The following is a 20,168-nucleotide window of genomic DNA, read 5'->3' as shown; positions in this document are numbered from 1 at the left end:
TAAAGTCACTGTTTCTGGAGATTGTCTCTGTTCTTTTCTGGTCTATATTACTTTTGGGCTCTCTTCACTTAAAGCATCCCTTTTAGTATTTCTTGTAGGGCTGGTTTGGTGATCACAAATTCTTTTAAATTCTGTTTGTCCTGGAAGCTTTTTATCTCTCCTTCTATTTTGAATGAGATCTTAGTTGGATAAGGTATTCTTGGCTACGTATTTTTCTCATTTAGCACCCTGAATATATCATGCCAGTCCTTTCTGGTCTGCCAGGTCTCTGTGGATAGATCTTCTGCCATTCTAATATTTCTACCCTTGTAGTTACAGACCTCTTATCCTGAGCTTCTTTCAGAGTTTTCTCTTTGTGAAATTTGCAAGTTTCACTGTTATATGTCTAGGTGTTTACCTATTTTATGGATTTTGAGAAAAGTTCTCTGTGCCTCCTGGACTTGGATGCCTGTTTCCTTTCCCAAATTAGAGAAATTCTCTGCTATAATTTTCTCCAATATACCTTCAGCCCATCCCCCTTCTCCTGGGATCCCAGTTATCCTAATATTGTTTACTTTATGGTATCATTTACCTCCCAAATTCTCCCATGGTGATACCATAGCTTATAATTTCTTCTTTTCCTCAGCTTCTTTATTCTCCATTACTTTGTCTTCTAGATCACTAATTCTCTCTTCTGCCTCATTTATCTTAGCAGTTAGAGCCTCCATTTTTTATTGCAACTCATTAATAGCCTTTTTGATTTTGAATTGTTAGATTTTAATTCTTTTATCTCTCCCTAAGGGATTCTCTAGAGTCTTCTATGCTTTTTTCAAGTCTGCTAATATCTTTATAATTGTTATATTTGAACACATGGAAGGATTTTAAACAAGGGAGTGATATGATCCCATTTGTATTTTAAGAAAAATGCTATTCATAAACATGCTTGGAATAGGCAGAAGGCCAGTTAGATAACTGTGGCAATGGTCTCTATGGGAAATGACAATAAAAATATGGAAGAGGAAGATGGATTATGAAAAGAACCTAGGCCAAGTTTTAAAGATTATGGATAGAGGACAAAAGCAGGAAGAGAAAAACAGTAAGAGCCTTAGCAAGCTATATAAAAAGATAAGAGATGGGATGCCTGGGTGGCTGAGTGGTTGGCACCTGCCTTCGGCTCAGGTCGTGATCCTGGGTTCTGGATTCAGTCTTCACATTGGGCTCCCTGTGAGGAGCTTGCTTCTCCCTCTGCCTATTTCTCTGCCTCTCTCTCTCAGTCTTTGTCTCTCATGAATAAATAAATCTTTTAAAAAAAAAAAAAGATAAGGGAGAATTATACCCTTTAGAAGCTCAGTAAAGAGAATATTCAAGAGATCTATGGCTAATAATATCACATATTGCAGAGGAGAAGAAGGGCTATGCAAAGATTATTAGTTTTAGTGATGACTCAGGTTGTTGGTGACTTTTAAGCATTTCTTTTCAGTGGCAGGCAAGGAGAGAAGCCACAGTTCAAGATGATGTGAGTAAAATCAATAGTGAGAAAATGGAGATGATGTGCAGTGGTTTCTGAAGGTTTAGAAGGAGCCTTATCTGCAGCCAAATGTGAAAAATTATGAAATTTTAGAATTATAAAAATAGAAACCTAGTTGTTTCATTGAGTAGGAAGCTTTTTTCCTATTATTAGGCTTTTAACCAGGGAGTATAATGTGGAAAAGCTGAAACTGTTTCATGTGGCTCCCTAAGAAAGGCTGAAGTTCATTTGTTTCTCTTAAAACAGTTAAAATGTTAAAACCAAAAAATGATTGAATTAGGATGAACAAAAATATTCTTATACAAGGTGATTTTAGAATAAAAAGGACAGTATTATTATGCCTTTGCCTTTTCATTGTTGTTGCCCATTTTTTTAAATAACATAAACTTCTAAAGCTTAATCTCTTTAATTTATACCTAAATCTGTTCTATAATTCCCATATCTATTGGCATTTAATGTTAAATAAGTATACAAAGAAAGGGGGGAAGAGAGAGACAGAGATAGAATTAAGCTATTTAAATTAGTGCCAAAAATCTATCTCTAAAAATATATAGGAATAAATTCAATAAGAAAAGTACAAGATAGTGTGAAGAAAACCATAATGTTTTTTTCAAATGACATTGGATAAATCTCAAAAATAAAGAGCTATGTTATGTTGCTGGCTGAAAATGTTATTAAAATGTCGGTTCTTCCCTTGTAATGTCTGACTTTTTAAAAATACCAGTTCAAGGGGTGCCTAGGTGGCTCAGTGGGTTAAGGATCTGACTCTTGATTTTTCTTTGATCATGATCTCAGGGTTTTGAGATCAGCCCCACATCAGGCTCTGCACTGGGCATGGAACCTACTTAAGATTCTCTCTTTTCCTCTCCTCTGCCTCTCCCACTTCCCTATTGCATTCTCTTTCTGAGTGAATGAATGAATGAATGAATGAATGAATAAAATATCAGTTCAAATCCAATGGGTTTGAGAGTTCTGGGAGGTGACACGAGAGGAGGAACTCAGCAAAATGATTTCAAAATTTATATAGAATTTTTTTCCTTCTGTTTAAAAGGTAGTATAGCATAGTGCTTAAGAGTACAGACTCTGAATCAGACTACCTGGGTTCATGTCTTGACTCTACCACTAGCTAAGTACTTCAGAAGTTATTCAGCCTCTCTGTAGCTCATTTTCCCTGCCTATAAAATGTGAAAATATTAACCCTTATCTCTTCGAATTGCTTTGAGGATAAAACAAGTTAATACATACAAATCATAACAGTACCTTACACATAAAAGAATGCGTAATTGTTTGCTACTAGCAATATAGAAATTAGAAAATATTTAGAAAAAAGACTAATATATAACTTAATAACTTATAACTTAATTCAACTAATTTGAACATTTAGTTGAACAAGATTAAAGCAGCTATCATCAAAAGTGTGGCATTATAATAGGAATAGATATATAGATTAGTGAAACTAAATAAAGAATCCAGAAATAGTCTAATTATATATGAGAACCTAGAACACTTCTAAAGTGTTTATATGTGACATTTAAATTCAGCAGGGAAAGCCTGTTTACTTAACAGTGGTGGAGGCTTAATTGGCTGTTTAGGTGTAGGAATAAATAGGCCCATAACTTCATGCTATCAGCAGAAATAAATTCCAGACAGAGTAAAGATATAAAAGCTAGAGAAAGAGAAAAAAATTAGAAAATATATTTCTATAATCTCTCAGAAAAGGGCATCTTTGAAATCAATACAAGAAATCCAGAAGTCTTTTTGTATCTATACGAAATGATGGATATTAGTTAACTTTGTGATAATCATATCACAATATATATGTCAAATCGTTATACTGTACAACTTAAATTTATAAAGTGTTATATGTCAATTTTGTCTCATTTAAACTGGAAAGGAAAAAAAGCCAGAAGATATAAAACAATTCAGTACAGATTTGACTTTGTAAAAATTAACAATTTCTATTAAAAAGAATTTCTGTCTGACAAAAGATACCATGAAGAGTCTGACATCAAAAGGAAAAACTGGGGAGTTCTCTCTCATCCAGAGACAAAGTTACTACTTCTTATGTACAAAAAAAGGTGAATAACAGTAGAAAATGGGCAAAGAATAAATAGAAAAATCTCAGAAAAAAATTCTAAGTCAATAAACAAGAAAATACATTTCACTAATTAGTAGGAAGGAAGAAGTAAAATAAGAGTGAAATACCATTTTTCAGTCACTGAATTGGCAAAAATAGAAAAGATTATGACATCTAGTGCTAGCCAGGGATATGAGGAACCAAACATCACCATTGCAGCTAGAGGTTTGGATTACAGTAAATAACTTTATATTTATCAATATCAAAATTTTAACCTTTGACCCATTACCCTCTTTGGAATTTATTTACAAAAATAAAAGTATCAGTTACATAAATACATAGTATTAATGATATTTATTACTGCTTTGTTTATAGTAACAACATATGGAAACAATTTGAGTAAATAGAAGTTGGACTAAATTGTGGAACACTCATGTAATAACTTGTAATTATTTAAGAAAATTATTCATATGTAGATATAGTGACTTGAAAGATAATCAAAATTTATTACTTTTCAAAAATATGTATAGCGCTTATTTTTATTTAAAAAAGACATCCTATGCTGTGAGCCTTAAAATGATCTAGATGGAAAGACAGTTAAAATCTTGGTACTGCCTAATTCATAAATATGATCTTAGAGAAGACTTAGGTATTAGAAGAAACCAGAGAGTATCCTCTCTTTCCTTTTTATATCTCTTTCTTGTTTGACTTATGATAAGTACATACTACTTCATAAAAAAGCAAAATAAATACAAAAGATAGAGCTTACCTTCAGTCCTTAATCAGTAATAGAATATGTTTGCACTTTTTTATAATTGTGTTCTCTTTAATACATGGTTATTATAAAACTATCTACTCATACTAATGCGTTTTGTTTCACTTTAGCAATGTCTGACCGTCAAGAGAGTGCTCTTATAGAGCTAATGGTTTGTACAATTCGTCAAGCTGCCGAGGCACATCCTCCGGTGGGAAGGGGTACTGGCAAGAGAGTAAGTTGTATTAGTGAGAAGTCTACAAAAAGACTTTTAATGTATTTAACTATCTTAAATATTTCAAAATTTTAGTGGTATATGTATCCATAAAACATGGTATTTTTGTAAATGATATATGCTGCGGTGCTTTGTCTTTATATCCTATCTACTACTTAGGTTTCAGAAATAAATTATTTTCTTCCATGTTCCCAAAGCACCTCTCTCTACCTGCTTTTGTTCTAGTATTATAATAATTTTTACGTTCATATCTTTTAAAAATGCAGAAAGTTCTGAAAGCAAACACTTATTTTAACTCCTGCATTTAGCAACTGTTTTGTTTTTTTTTTTTGGATAGTTAATTTTTCTTTGTGTGTTAATTCCCTTATTTGTAATACGGGGCTAATACAGGTTTTAGTGCTATTAAAGATAAATTGAGATAATTACTATACAGAGACCAGCTCTGGTAGTATGCAGAGGTGGGTAATTCCTCTCTGCACGAAAAAAAGAATGCAAGCAAGCATGAAACTTCAGAATTTGTCCAAAAAACGTATCAAAGGGCTCTGGAAATTTACCAAAGATAAAAAAACACATCGAGAAGCATTTATTTTTGAAAAACTACCAAAGCTTCAGGTAAAAGCAACACGAGTCTACTGCCTTTGTGTCTAGGGTTATAATCCACACACACAGCACCCCCACAGACTCTATATAATTTTACAAGAGTGGTACATCTGCAGAAACCAGAAGATTTGCACTCATAGGGGGCAGATTCATGGTACAAATGACAAAAGTCCAGAGCTTTGTGAACCAGAAATGGCAAACATGATAGAAACAAACAAGGAAAAACCCACAGCTGTGATATTCAAAGGTTGTGGTCCCAGATGAACAGTAGACCAACCAAGAATCTAAGTAAGAAATCCTGGAAATGAGAAAGCCATAAAAAGAATTAGATGAGCTCTCCATACATCACTGGCTACTGAAAAACCTGAGATAACCCAACGGAAAATAAAATTCAAAAAAGCAAACTTAAGAACTGACTAGACTTTGTTTTTTCTTTGTCATTTTTATGTTTTTATTTTTTATTTTAATTCTAGTATAGTTAACATTATGATACATATATACACACACACATCACTATATGTTACATTGTTACATTTATATATACATTCATATATATAATAGAGTGATTCAACAATTCTATACATTACCAGTGCTAATCATAAGTGTACTCTTTAATCCCCATCACCTATTTCACCCAAACCCCCACTCCCCTCCCCTCTGGTAACATCAGTTTGTTCTCTATAGTTAAGAGTTTATTTCTTGGTTTGTGTGTCTTTTTTTTTTTTTTTTTTTTTTTTTACCCTCTTTGCTCCTCTCTTTCTTAAATTCCACATATGATTAAGATCATATGCTATTTGTCTTTCTTTGACTTATTTCACTTAGCATTATACTCTCTAGCTTCATCCACATCATTACAACTGCCAAGATTTCATTGTTTTCTATGGCTGAAAATATACCATTATATCTATATATATATATAATAGGAACATTTTATATATATATATATATATATATATATATATATATAAACACCACATCTTCATTATCCATTCATTTATTGATGGACACCAGGCTGCTTCCATAATTTGACTATTTTAATAATGTTGCAATGAGCATAAAGGTGTATGTATCCCTTTAAGTTAGTGTTTTTGTATTTTTTGTATTTTACCCAGTAGTGTAAGTACTGGATTGTGGCATAGTTCTAGTTTTAACTTTTTGAAAAAACACTATACTATTTTCCACAGTGGCTGCACCAGTTTGCATTCCACCAGTGGCACGAGGGTTTCTTTTTCTCCACATTCCCACTGACACTTCTTGTTTCTTGAAGAACTGGCTGAACTTTGAATATGCTTTTTAACTCTGGTCTCAGAGGGGAGAACCCTTATAGATTTGAAATTTAAAGATTACTTTTTTAAATATAAAACTTAGAAAAATAAGTTAAAAATTCATAATTACTACAATATACTACCTAAAAATGTTGACTCTTCCAGAAAAAACACAGCCATGCAAAGAAACAATGAAATATGACCATACATGGGGGGACGGAGGAGGAAGCAGAGAGTAGAAATGGCTTCTCAGTAGGCCTAATTGTTGGATTTAGCAAAAACTTCAGAGCCCTTTTTATAAATATGTTGAAAGAATCAAAGGAAAAAATGTTCAAAGATTTACAGGACAATAGGATAACAGAAATAAGGAAAAAATGGAAATTCTGGAGTTGAAAAGTACAGCGACAAATTAAAAATTCATTAGATGGGCTTAATTGCAAATTTGAGATGACAGGAAAGAAACACTGAACATGGAGATAGATTAATAAAAATTATTTGGGCAGCCTGGGTACTCAGCGGTTTAGTGCTGCCTTCGGCCCAGGGTGTGATCCTGGAGACCTGAGATCGAGTCCCACATTGGGCTCCCTGCATGGAGCCTGCTTCTCCCTCTGCCTCTCTCTCTCTCTCTCTCTCTCTCTCTCTCTGTGTGTGTGTGTGTGTCTCATGAATAAATAAATAAAATCTTTTTTTAAAATTATTAAATAAAATATAAATTATTCATTCTGAAGAACAAAGAGGAAAGAAGATTGAAGAAAAGAACAGAGCCCAAGAAACTTGTGAAACAACATTAAGTTAATTAAATTTGTTCAATAAGAGTTCCAGAGAGAAAGGAATTGAGAGAAGAAACAGGAAAGAAAATCATTCAAAGAAATATTTGCCAAAACTTTCCAAATCTGATAAGAAACATTAATCCACAAACCAAGAAGCTTACCACAATTCAAGTAGGGTAAACACAAAAGATTCATCTCTAGACAGGATAGTCACTGTCTAATGCCAAAAACAAAAAATCTTGAAAGCAACGAAAAGAAAACAAGTCATGTAGAGGGCAGTTGTAATCAGATTAACAATTAATTTTTTATCCGAGACAGTGGATGCCAGAAAACTGATAGAATACCATAGTCACTGAAAGAAAACAGAATCGCCAACCAAGAATTCTAAATCCATCAAAACTATCTTTCAAATATGAAGGTGAATTAAAAACATTCCCAGATAAACAAAGATTCACAGACATGTTGCTTAGAAGACCAGCCTTAAAAGAAATACTAAAAGGAGCCCTTCAAGCTGTAAAGAATAATTACCAGATGGTAATTCTAATCCATAGGAAGGAATGAAAAGTACCAGAAATGATAGATATGTGGGTGAATACAAATACATTTTTTTTCTTTTTTCTCTTTATTAAAAGGGACATAAGATCATTTAAAGCAATAATTGTAGCACTCAGGTATTAAGATTATAAGATATGTAGATTATGTGACAACAATAAAATAAAGGGTAAAAGAAATAGAATTATATTGGAGCAAAATGGATATATTTTCTGTAATTAAATATCAGCCTAAAGTTGATTATTATAAAGAGTATATTAGAATCCCCAAAGAAGGTAGTAAAGAAGGAACAGGAAAAAAAAAAAACCCATGAGATTAAAAATAGCAAAATGGAAAAAAAAAAAATAGCAAAATGGCTGACATGAATTCAACCATATCAAAACTTAATTAAATCTGGATATAGAGAGGGGTGCCTGGGTGCCTCAGTTGGTTAAGCATCCAATTTTTGGTTTCAGCTTGTGTCATGTCCTCAAGGTCCTGGTATTAAGCTCCATGCTCAGCAGGGAATCTACTTCAGGATACTCTCTCCCCCTCTCCCTCTGCTCCTCCTCCAGCTTGCATGCATGCTCGCACCCATGCACTCGCTTGCTCACGCACGTGCTCTCTCTATATATAGATAGATAGATAAGTAGGTAGGTAGGTAGATAGATAGATAGATAGATAGATAGATAGATAGATATACACACATATGTGTGTGTGTGTATATATGTACCGAAATCTGAAAAATAGAAATTGAGAAAACTATGGACTAGGTATGAAAAGATACTAAGACATTATTGTTTCATTTTGTTGGAGGTTCCAGGTTTTATTATTCTTAAGTCTTCATTGTTAAAAATATACACTTACAGGTGAAGTGAAATGATATACCTAGAATTTGCCTTAAAATGTTACAGAAAAAAAGAACTGTAGGGACTTAAAGAGGCAATAATGACAAATTATTAGTTTTTAAATTTTCCAAAATAAAAGTTTTGAAAATATGTGTTGTCCCAACTTTGACTAAGATGAGAGCCTGTCCAGGCTAAACATTTCTTATTCTTCTGATATATCTTAATCATTTATTGTGTGCTTTCTTGTTTTCTCACCAAGTTCACTTTCTACCTTTACTGTTTATATTAGTTGACTATTGCTATGGAAAAAATTACTTTAAAACTTAAAGATTTAAAACAGTAATCTTTCATTATTTTACCGTCTGTGGGTCAGAAACTTGGGAGTGCCTTAGCTGTTTTTTTGGCTTAAGGTTCTCATAGGGTTGCATTTAAGATATTAACCAGGGCTTTAGCCTCTGAAGATCTGGTTGTTAATAATACTTCCATAAAAATAAAAAAATACTTCCATAATGGCTTACTTCTGTGACTGGCAAGTTAGTGTTGATTGTTAGTGGGAGACTTAGGTCCTCAACTTCTGGACCTCTTAGTAGGACTTTGAATATTTTCATGACATGGTTGCTTCCCCTTTCCCCCACCCTCAGAGTAAATGATCCAAGAAAGAATAAAACAGAATGAGTGATCCAAAGGAGAGTAAGGTAGACTGTTTCTTTTATGAGCTAGTTCTCAGAAGTCACATAACATCATTTCCATGGTCTCCTATTGTTTATACATGTCAACCTTAGACAGTATGCGAATAGACTATATAAGAGCATGAATACCAGGAGGCAGAGGTCCCTGGAAGTCACATTGAAGGCTAATTCTTATATTACCCTAGCACAGGAATCTCCAAGCTGTGGTGCCTTTTTTTTTTTTTTAATTTTTTTATTTATTTATGATAGTCACACAGGGAGAGAGAGAGAGAGGCAGAGACACAGGCAGAGGGAGAAGCAGGCTCCATGCACCGGAAGCCCCACGTGGGATTCGATCCCGGGTCTCCAGGATCGCGCTCTGGGCCAAAGGCAGGCGCCAAACTGCTGCGCCACCCAGGGATCCCAAGCTGTGGTGCCTTTTAATGGAATAGTATTTAAAGTTAAAATTTTGTCACTAAGAGTATTCTCAATTGATTGTCAATTGATTATTTCTGATGGACACTTTGAGTATTCAGAGCTAAGAAACATGTATATATTTCTCTGTATATCTGTATTTAAATTACATATATTGTTATTTATGACTTAAATTTAGCATAACAAGGTATTTTACATCTTTGATTTTGTATTTTTTTCCCATTTTTATTTTTTGGAAATACATAAAATATTTACATAGTTAAAAAGTCAAAACCATGTAAAAACATACATTCAGAGAAATCTTTCATATTTTTATTTCTCCCTTTACACCCCATTCTTACGAATAAACATTTTTATTTGTTTTCAGATATCCTTCCAGTGTTTCATTTTACAAGTACAGATAAATGCATGTACTCTGTCCTCTTTCCTCTCCCTCAAAAGATAGCTTATTTTATATAGAGTTCTGTACCTTACATTTTTATTTAACAGTATATCCTAGATATCACTCTATGCCGATATTTGGAGATCTTCCTTTTCTTATGGCTGCGTAGTATCCATTATGTGAATACACTGATTAGAGTCTTTTGGGTTGCCAGTCTTTTACTACTAGAAATAATGTACTATTAAAAATAATTCGCAGTGAGTAATATCGTGTAATTTTGTACCTGTACCACTTGTATTGGTGAGGTAGATTACTTAAAAGTGGGATCATTAGGTCAGAGGAAAAATGTGTGTACAAACTTGTTAAATACTGGCAAATTCCTCCTTCATAGGTAGTATGCCATTTTTACCATCCCATCAGAGGTTTTGAGGATTAAGTGAGTTCATGCATATAGACTGCCTAACATATGATCACTTAATCAAAGACAGCTGTCTCTCTAAAATCAGTATCTTTAGACCTTTCATACATTGCCAAATGAATTTCATGATATGGCAATACCCTGAATATATTCCTAGACATATATTCCACTTTATATGTAGCCCCTTATGTTACTTTGTGCAAAACTAAATGCGTTATTGTACATCATTACAAAGTGATTATTTTGTGTTTTAAGAGGTTGAAAAACAATAAAGTTCCTGGAAGAGGAATCAGATAGGAGACCCTATTACTTCTTTCACATATTCTCAAACATCTGTGAGAATGATGAAGACCATTCTTAGCAATCAGACTATTATGTCAACATCACACTGAAGGGATGCACTATTATCGTAAAGAGCCCCAGAGGAGACCTGAGAAGAGACTTGAATCACATCAATGTAGAACTAAGTCTCCTTGGAATGAAAAAGAAGAGGCTCCAACTTGAGAGAAATAGAAAAGAAATGGCTATGTATAGCCACATGCAGAACATTATCAAGAGCATTGCACTGGGCTTCTGTTACAAGATGAGGTCTGTGTATGCTCACTTCCTCATCAACATTGTTATTCAGGACAGTGGTTCTCATATTGAAATCCAAAATATTTTGGGTAAAAAATACATCCACAGGGTTCGGATGAAGCCAGGTGTTGCCTGTTCATTATCTCAGGCCCAGAAAGATTAGTTAATTCTTGAAGGAAATGACCGTGAACTTGTATCAAACTCAGCTATTTTGATTCAGCAAACCACAATAGTAAAAAAGGTTCTCAGAAAATTTGGGAAAGGTATCAGTTTCTGAAAAAGAAACAGCTCAGCAGGCTGATGAGTAAAATCTAAGTTGTCCTGCTACAGAAACAAGGTGCCAGATTTTTCAGTTATTTGGGATATCTTAAAGGTGTAATAAAAGCTATATTGATTTTTAAAATTAGAGCTTATATTTATAAAGTGATAATTTATATTGGAATGCTTCTTTTCTATAAACTGTTCAACATTATGGTGCTAAGTTTCTTCTTTGAGATAATAACAAAATGCAAAATACCTTGGGGAAATGATTATTTTGACTGAACTTGCATTTTAATATCTTATTTTTGGAACCATTTATGGTTTAACTAGTTTGAACATGGGACAAGGTGAGGAGCATTATCAGCTTCAATTTGTTCAGTGATATCAGTCTGTACCCCTATGTCTTGATTATTGCCTAACAGACTTATGAACTTAAAAGGACAACTAAATATAAATGAGTCCAGAGACATTGTTAGTTATGCTTTAAAAAATAAGTGAAAATTTATTAGCTGCTGACAATAAAAAAAAGCATTACTTTCTAAAGTATTTTTAGAAAAGTGTGTTTAACATAGGGGAGATTACTGTTAACATATTGAGGTTAAAGCCCCAGAAAAAATTATTTCACTGTTCCAATATTTTTGTATTCATGACTGGTTTTATAGAAATATTTATTTTTGTTTTTATTTAAACAAGTAGTAATTTATCTAAACTGTGGTGATTCTTAAATAAGTAGCTATTTAATAAAGTAATTACTACAGTATTTCTAATGTTGTAGTGATAGAAATAAGCATAAAACTAGAGATATTTATTTTCGTAATTAGTTTGTTAGCTCCTGAAAATTCTCGAATACATTATTCACCAATGCTTCATCATTCTGTGTAACATTCTAGATTTATAAATTATTATGTGACATTATATTCTTTGCCCATTTCATTTTATTTCTAGGTGCTAACTGCCAAAGAAAGAAAAACTCAAATTGATGATAGAAACAAATTGACTGAGCATTTTATTATCACACTTCCTATGTTGCTATCAAAGGTATAGTTTCATTTATGTTTCTCTGATAATATGCCACTAAGTTTGCTTACTACACTGAACTATTAAAGTAGTTACTTCTTTTTTCTTTGCTTCTCTTCCTTCTAGTATTCTGCAGATGCAGAGAAGGTAGCAAACTTGCTACAAATCCCACAGTATTTTGATCTAGAAATTTATAGCACAGGTAGAATGGAAAAGGTAAGATACCATGAAATTAATTCTATTATAGTCAGTTTAATTAACTGGATTATTTCATTTTCATGTAATCTAGGCTTACTATTTGACAGTTGCTTATTTTTATAAATCTAAATATCATAGTGTTTCTTTTTTTCCTCCTCAGCATCTGGATGCTTTATTAAAACAGATCAAGTTTGTTGTGGAGAAACATGTAGAATCAGATGTTCTAGAAGCCTGCAGTAAAACCTATAGCATCTTATGCAGTGAAGAATACACCATTCAAAACAGAGTTGACATAGCTCGAAGTCAGCTGATTGACGAGTTTGTAGATCGATTCAATCATTCTGTGGAAGATCTGCTGCAAGAGGTCTGTCTTAAAGTTAACACGTGTATGTGATAATTTTGGCTAATGATTCAAAGTTGAATGTGCAAATCATTTCCATTTTAAAGTAAAATCTAGTGGAATTCTCTACCTTGTTCAGATCTTAGCAGCATTATTACAACTGTTCACCCTGTAATGATTAATCATGATTATACTTTATTTTAAAAACCTGTTTTGGGGTGTCTGGGTGACTCAATCCGTTAAGCGTCAGACTCTTGATTTCAGCTGAGGTTATGATCTCAGGTTTGTGAGATCAAGACCTGCATCAGGCTCCACACTATGCATGGAGCCTGCTTAGGATTCTCTCTCTCTCTCCCTCTCTCATTTCCTCCCACCCCTTCCCCTCCCCCTTAAAAAAAAAAAGAGTTAAATTTTTTTCTCTTTTAAGAAAAATCTTTTTAAGGTCTGGCTTTTCTTTTTTTTTTTTTTTTTTTTTTTGGTCTGGCTTTTCTTAATTCATTTTTTTACTTTCTTTTCCTGGAACCTAATTTACATTTTAATATTACTAAACTATTATGATGTGCTAATGAATAGAACATAAAAATTAAGTGTGTTTGTAAGGGACAGCCCCTTATAAGTTGTATGCCCAGGATAACAACAAACATCTCCAACTGGTTATTTTTATAATTTTTATGATTCCTTCTCCCTCCAATCACTGTGAAGCAATTTGGAACCTCCACTGTTGTCTATGCTCTGATGGCCAGGGTGATGGGATTTTCTTTTTAATCCATGTAACCAGTTTTTTCCTACTTCTAACTTTTAATCTTAACCTTTATTTTTTTTCAACGATTTTTGATTTTTCATTGTGATTTTAAGCTGCAAAAGTAACAAACTGTCAGTAAAGTCTTTGAAGTATGTACCTTTTCACTCAGCAGCTTCAGTGAATTTATCCTAAAGTATTAATCAGAAAAGTGGGCAATGTTAATGTTTACAACATTGTTTAAAATGCAAAAATGGTTCTTATCTCTGAGTGTTATGATTATAGGTGTTTTTTATTTTGTGTTTTTTTGCTTATTTGTACCTTCTTATTCATATTCATATTCACCAACGTGTATATGTACTCTAGATAATAAAAAAGAATTCTCTTAGGCAGTAAATATTAATAGACTTTCATGTGAATTTCAGGAGATTAAAGTTATGGTAATGAAATAATGTCTGTTTTTTATTTATAGGGAGAAGAAGCTGATGATGATGACATTTACAATGTTCTTTCCACATTAAAGCGGTTAACCTCTTTTCATAAGTATGTCATTTTACTTAGATTTGGTTAATAACATTATAATTGCCAACATAAAAGTAGACTGTTATGATATTTAACATCCTTATAGCAATGGGAAATTTTAGACAACAAGATGTGATTTTTTTTCATAAAGAAAAATTCAGATTTTCTTCAGATACATTATGAGGTTTTATTGATTACTTAAGGAGTAAGATTTATCATAAGATTTATCATGTAGAGTTACAAATGTACAAGTTTGTTAATCAGTATTAGTAACAAATTAGATGGGCTCATTTTATAGGCTTAGAGTTTTATAGGTGTAATTTTCAGTTGATAACTTTTGGAAATCTTTTTTTTTTTTTTTTTAACTTTTGGAAATCTTAATAAGAAAAAAGATTTTGAGAAAGGCCATGAAAGTTATATTTTGATCTTTTTGTCCTAAATTGTTCTTGTTTGTCTGTTTATTATTGTGCTCTTATTGTGTAGACAGAATAGCTAGGCTTAAATGAGGAAAAAAGACTCAGATTAATGAAGTATCTTTTTAAAATTGTAATTAACATGTCCCTTGTTAATGAGGTATGCTTCTCCATAAAGAAAGGAAAATAGAGATCTTTGTTGGTAAAAGAATGTTTTAAGTGTAGCCCTTAAATTAATGAATACTTCAGATTCAAGACCTCCCTTTATACACAAGTACTTTGGAATTCTGTGGAGAAATAAACTCTTCATTTTGAAAATATTTTGACGTTTCAAAATAAAAGTTAACAGCCATTGATCTACTATTTTAACTGTAGAACTCATGAGAAAATAAAATGTTAGCATTATTTCAATTAAGAAGCCTATAGCTTTGCCATATTTCCTTTCTCCTAGTTTTACCTTTCTTGTGAATACAATCTCCTTTTCAAAAATAATGCCTGTATTTATTTTGAAATTGTAGATGGATTTGTTAAAATGTATTTTAAAATATACTAGGAAGAATGAAATGTAATGCAGGCTTAGGTTGACTGTGTAGTAATAATCTTCATTTAAAGGTATGAATATTTTTGTTAATTGGTTTCTTTTCATTAATTCATAGTATCTGCTTGTGTATTCTGTCTCCTCTCCCCCTCTCATTTTTCGTGTCCCTCCTTCACTTTTCCTCTTTTCCTTTCCTTTCCTTGTTTTCTTTCTTTCTTTCTTTCTTTCTTTCTTTCTTTCTTTCTTGTTTGGGTGAACTAATTAGAATATTTCTTTATCAATCTTTTTCAATTCTATAAGAAAACAAAGTTATTTTATATTTCCACCCACTGAAACTGACCTCAAATTTAAATTTTCTTCTACTCTAGAATAAAGTTAATGCATTTTTGTTTATTTTAGTGCTCATGATCTCACAAAATGGGATCTATTTGGTAATTGCTACAGATTATTGAAGACTGGAATTGAACATGGAGCTATGCCAGAACAGGTAGGAGTTTATTGATACTCCTTCTTTGTCATTTTAGAAAGCTAAAGTTCTCTGAGATCACACAGGATTATCAAAAGCCTTGTGTAGAAAGTAGTTGATAATTCTTAAATGTAGCTGTTTCCTTTGAGAAGTATTGCCATAGTGATTAATGTTACTGATAGGTATATCTTCAGGTTTGAGAAAAAAAAAAAGTGGAAAATCTCTGCTATAATATATTTCAAACATTTAATACTAAAGTAAGCATTATTACTCTTTTGGGAAAAATACCAGTAATTACTGCAGTAGTAATTTCAGAACTTGTTTAATTCAATTTGATAAAAATTCCTGATTATGGCTGTATTCCAGGCACTGTTCTAGAGATTGGTAATTGTAAGCCTTAGGTATGGCTTACTTTTTGTAGTAGAACCATAGTTAAGTAAACTTGGGACTTTTAGCAGATTTTATTTAATTTATGTATTCTATTTAAATTCAATTTGGGATGGAAAGAACAGAAATTCACCAAATTTTTAGTCTGGAGGGGATTTAAAATAGTCCATTTAATTCTATATAATAAATAATAACAAATGTCCTTGATTATGTTAGGTGTTTCTATTGTAGTTTGTGGAAAGTAGCTAAATATTTAACTTTTATTGTTTTACTTCATTTATTGCTGACTCCTCAGCTTTCATCCTCTCTTCATCTCAAATTTTTCAGTAGCCTAAATACTATTCACTAATATTCCCAACCTGTTCTTCAAAGTTGAAAGGGCATGATAAAGATATTCCTTGTTTTGGTTACCTCATTTTCCTCAAGAAAATAATGAGAATAGCATATCTCTATTTCATCTGGAAATTATAACTATGTCAAAATTTCTGTTTTAACTTACTACACTATCATTTATTGTCATAGAACTTGTAACAGTCTTACATTGTCTTCTTTGGTTATCTTGGTTTTCTGCTACTTATTTTTACTGTATATGTATTATTTCCCCCCATTTTATTTTAGTTTTTGTGAGTAAAAGAACAGATACATGTGGCATTTGCTTAAACTCTATTAGTCTTAGGCACATATTCTTTTTTCTTTAATTCCACTATAGTTAACATGCAATGTTATTACATTAGTTTCAGGTTTACAATATAGTGATTCATCAATTCTATACTTTACTCAGTGCTCATCATGATAAGTATATTCTTAATCTCCTTCACCTATTTCACCCATTTTCCCACTCACCATCAGTTTGTTCTCTATAGTTAAAGAGTCTATATTTTGGTTTGTCTCTTTTTCTTTGTTCATTTGGGGTTTTTTCTTAAAGTCCACATCATACATTATTTGTCTTTTTCTGACTATTTCTCCTAGTATGCTATTCTGTAGCTCCATCGATGTTGCAAATGGCAAGATTTCATTTTTGTAATTGTGATTATTTGTTATGGTGAAGTAATATTCCTTTGTGTATATTATGCGTACATAAACGTCACCTCTTCTTTATCCATTCATCTTATCAGAGGACACAGGTGGCGTCCATAATTTTCCTATAGTAAATAGTAAATAATGCTGCGATAAACATAAGGGTGCAAATATCTTTTTGAATTAATATCTTTGTATTCTTTGGGTAAAAAAAGAATTACGGGATCATTTGTAATTTTTTGAGGAACCTCCATACTGTTTTCCACAGTGGCTATACCACTTTGTATTCCCACCAGCAGTGCATAGCAGTTTCTTTTCTCCCCCCCCATCCTCACCAACACTTATTATTTCTTGTATTTTCAAATTTAGCTATTCTCACAAGTGTGAGATGATATCTTACTATGGTTTTGATTTGCATTTCCCTGATGATGAGCGATAATGATTACTTTTTATGTGTCTTTTGTCCATGTGTATGTTTTCTTTGAAGAAATATCTGTTCCTGTATTCTGCCCAGTTTTTAATTGTATTATTTGTTTTTAAGGTGTTGAGTTGCACTAGTTCTTTACATATTTTGGATACTCACCCTTTGTCAGAGATGTCATCTACAATTATCTTCTCCCATTCAGTGGGTTGCCTTTTAAGTTTTGTTGACCATTTCCTTTGCTGTACAGAAGCTTTTTATTTTGATGTGGTCTCAGTTGTTTATTTTTGCTTTTGTTTCCTTTGCTATAGAATATCTGTCTAGAAAAATGTTGCTATGGCCTATGTCAGAAAAATTACTGCCTTTGCTCTTTTCTAGGAATTTTATGGTTTCTAGTCTCACATTTAGATCTGTGATCCATTTAAGTTTATTTTTGTGTATGGTGTAAGAAAATGGTCCAGTTTCATTCTTTTGCATGTTGCTATCCAGCTTTTCCCAGCACCATTAGTTGAAGAGACTGCCTTTTTTTTGCATATTCTTACCTTCTTTATTGAAGATTAATTGACCATATAATTTCAGGTTTATTTTTAGGCTTTCTGTTTTATTACATTGATTGTGTGTGTGTGTGTATATATATATATATATATATATATATATACACACACACACACACACACACATATATATATATATATATATATATTTTTTTTTTGTGCCAGTATCCTCTTGTTTTGATTACCGCAGTTGTGTGGTATATAGTGAAATCTGGTATTGTGATAACCTCCAGTTTTGTTCTTTTTTTCAAGACTGCTTTGGCTATTCGAGGTCTTTTGTGGTTTCACACAGATTTTAAGATTGTTCCAGTTCTGTGAAAAATGTTGTTGATGTTTTGATAGGGATTGCATTAAATCTGTAGATTGCTTTGGGTACTATGGACATTTTAACAGTATTTGTTCTTCCAGTCCATGATCATATCTTATTATTTGTGTCCTTAGATACATTCTTAAAACTGTAGTCATGTATATGAAGTTTTAGTGCATCACTACTAGATTATACCCTTGTTTACTTTACGAATTAGAAACTTAAAATAATAAATAAATAAATGAATGAATGAATAAATAAATAAATAAAAATAGAAACTATTTAGCAGCTTTTAGAATCATGTCTTTAGATACACAATACTGAAAATCCAAAAAGCATACAGGATTCGACCAGTTCTTCATAGGACCATGGACGCGTACTCTTTAGATTGCCAGCCTGTACTTTAAATTAAAATTCAAAGAAAATACTCTTTTAGGGCAAGCATATCAAATAACTACCAGAATATTTACCTTTAGTTATGTTTCACATTCTGAAGGTAGTTTAAAATTTATTTTCTGGCTGTCTGATTTTTATTGTCCATATGCTTGACTATTTGTTTTCCATGGTAACTAACCATTTATCTACAAGTTTCTTTGTCCCACTCTTCATAGTTAACTGAATTCTTTTTTTTCTTTCCTCTTTTCTGATCTGTCTTTTCTCATGCCAGTACTGTTTTAACTATTAGAACTTCAGAATATGACTGATGTTTAAAAGAATTTACCTATTCTAATATTTTTTTAAAGATTTTATTTATTCATGAAAGACAGAGAGAGAAAGACAGAGATACAGGCAGAGGGAGAAGCAGGCTCCATGCAGGGAGCCTGACATGGGACTCGATCCCGGGTCTCCAGGATCATGCCCTGGGCTGAAGGCAGCGCTAAACCGCTGAGCCACCTGGGCTGCCCCTTCTAATAATTTTTTAAAGTGAAATTATAGAAAAGTTATTGTAGAAAATGAACTCTTACCCTTTCATCTGCTTCATACACTGTCATAATAGTTTTCCACAACTGCCTACTTGCACACTTTTTCTATCTATATGTGTATATGTTTTTATTTTATATAAATATGCCTATGTAAAACATATTAATAACATTCTTCATAGCAGTTTTTCCCTAGCCCAGAATTCAAGGAATAGTAACACATTACATTTAGTTGTTATGTCTTTTTCTTTTTTGTCTCTTTTAATCTGGAATACTTTCTGTGCTTTTCTTTGATGACATTTTGAAGAATACAGGCCAGTTATTTTATAGAATGTATTTAACTTAGATCTGTCTAATCTACATGTTTAGATTCATCCATATAAGGAATTCTTGATGGGAATGCTATAACAAATGATATTTGTCTTCAATGTATCATATCAGGAGGCACTTGATACCAATTTGTTGGTTATGGTGACATTAACTTTGATCACTTTAGTAAGGTAGAGTCTATCAAGTCTGTCCTGTGTGGTTTTCATTTTCTTGTTACAGGTGGAAAGATTCCGCAAGACTATGTAAATATTCCTATTTCTTACAAAACTTTGATATAATGTTAGCATCTATTTTTGATTCCTGCCTGAGTCATTTATTTCTGTCATGGTCACAAAATGGTAAATTAAATGGTGATACTCTGTCATATATTTATGTCATTTGTTGGCCCTCTGCTATAATGCCCTTCCCCATTTATTCGTTCATTTTTTAAAATTCATATGGACTTATGGATTGCTACTTTATTCCTATTTTGTCTAATTGGTTAAAATTGAGTCCTTTTGTTATTTATTTTGGTCCTCAAATTATTGTAGAATAAGCCAGAGGGAATTCCTTTCAAACTTCTCCTGTGTGCTTTTCAGTATTTTTGTGAGCATTTCCTTTCTGGAATAAGAATATGCTATCTGGCATCTGCTTGTGCTCTCCCATATGCTAATGAATTTTTAACCTATGGTA

The 20,168-nt window shown here is 32.3% G+C and overlaps 1 protein-coding gene and 1 pseudogene across 3 annotated transcripts in view; both read left to right on the top strand.

The window, feature by feature from the left end:
* The window catches only part of STAG1 (STAG1 cohesin complex component), a 401,472-nt gene that overhangs the window by 312,660 nt on the left and 68,644 nt on the right, over positions 1-20,168 (top strand). For all 3 annotated transcript variants that reach the window (XM_026015434.2, XM_072726920.1, XM_072726921.1), the window contains 6 exons: positions 4,470-4,573; positions 12,273-12,365; positions 12,471-12,560; positions 12,703-12,906; positions 14,094-14,164; positions 15,494-15,581. In XM_026015434.2, the coding sequence (XP_025871219.1) occupies positions 4,470-4,573; positions 12,273-12,365; positions 12,471-12,560; positions 12,703-12,906; positions 14,094-14,164; positions 15,494-15,581 (650 nt within the window). The remainder of the gene's footprint in view (positions 1-4,469; positions 4,574-12,272; positions 12,366-12,470; positions 12,561-12,702; positions 12,907-14,093; positions 14,165-15,493; positions 15,582-20,168) is intronic.
* LOC112932486 (large ribosomal subunit protein uL6 pseudogene) lies at positions 10,835-11,374 on the top strand (annotated as a pseudogene).

The sequence above is a fragment of the Vulpes vulpes genome, chromosome 11, assembly GCF_048418805.1.
Source record: "Vulpes vulpes isolate BD-2025 chromosome 11, VulVul3, whole genome shotgun sequence".
NCBI classification, from domain to species: Eukaryota; Metazoa; Chordata; class Mammalia; order Carnivora; family Canidae; genus Vulpes; species Vulpes vulpes.
This window is presented reverse-complemented; position numbering and strand designations above follow the sequence as displayed.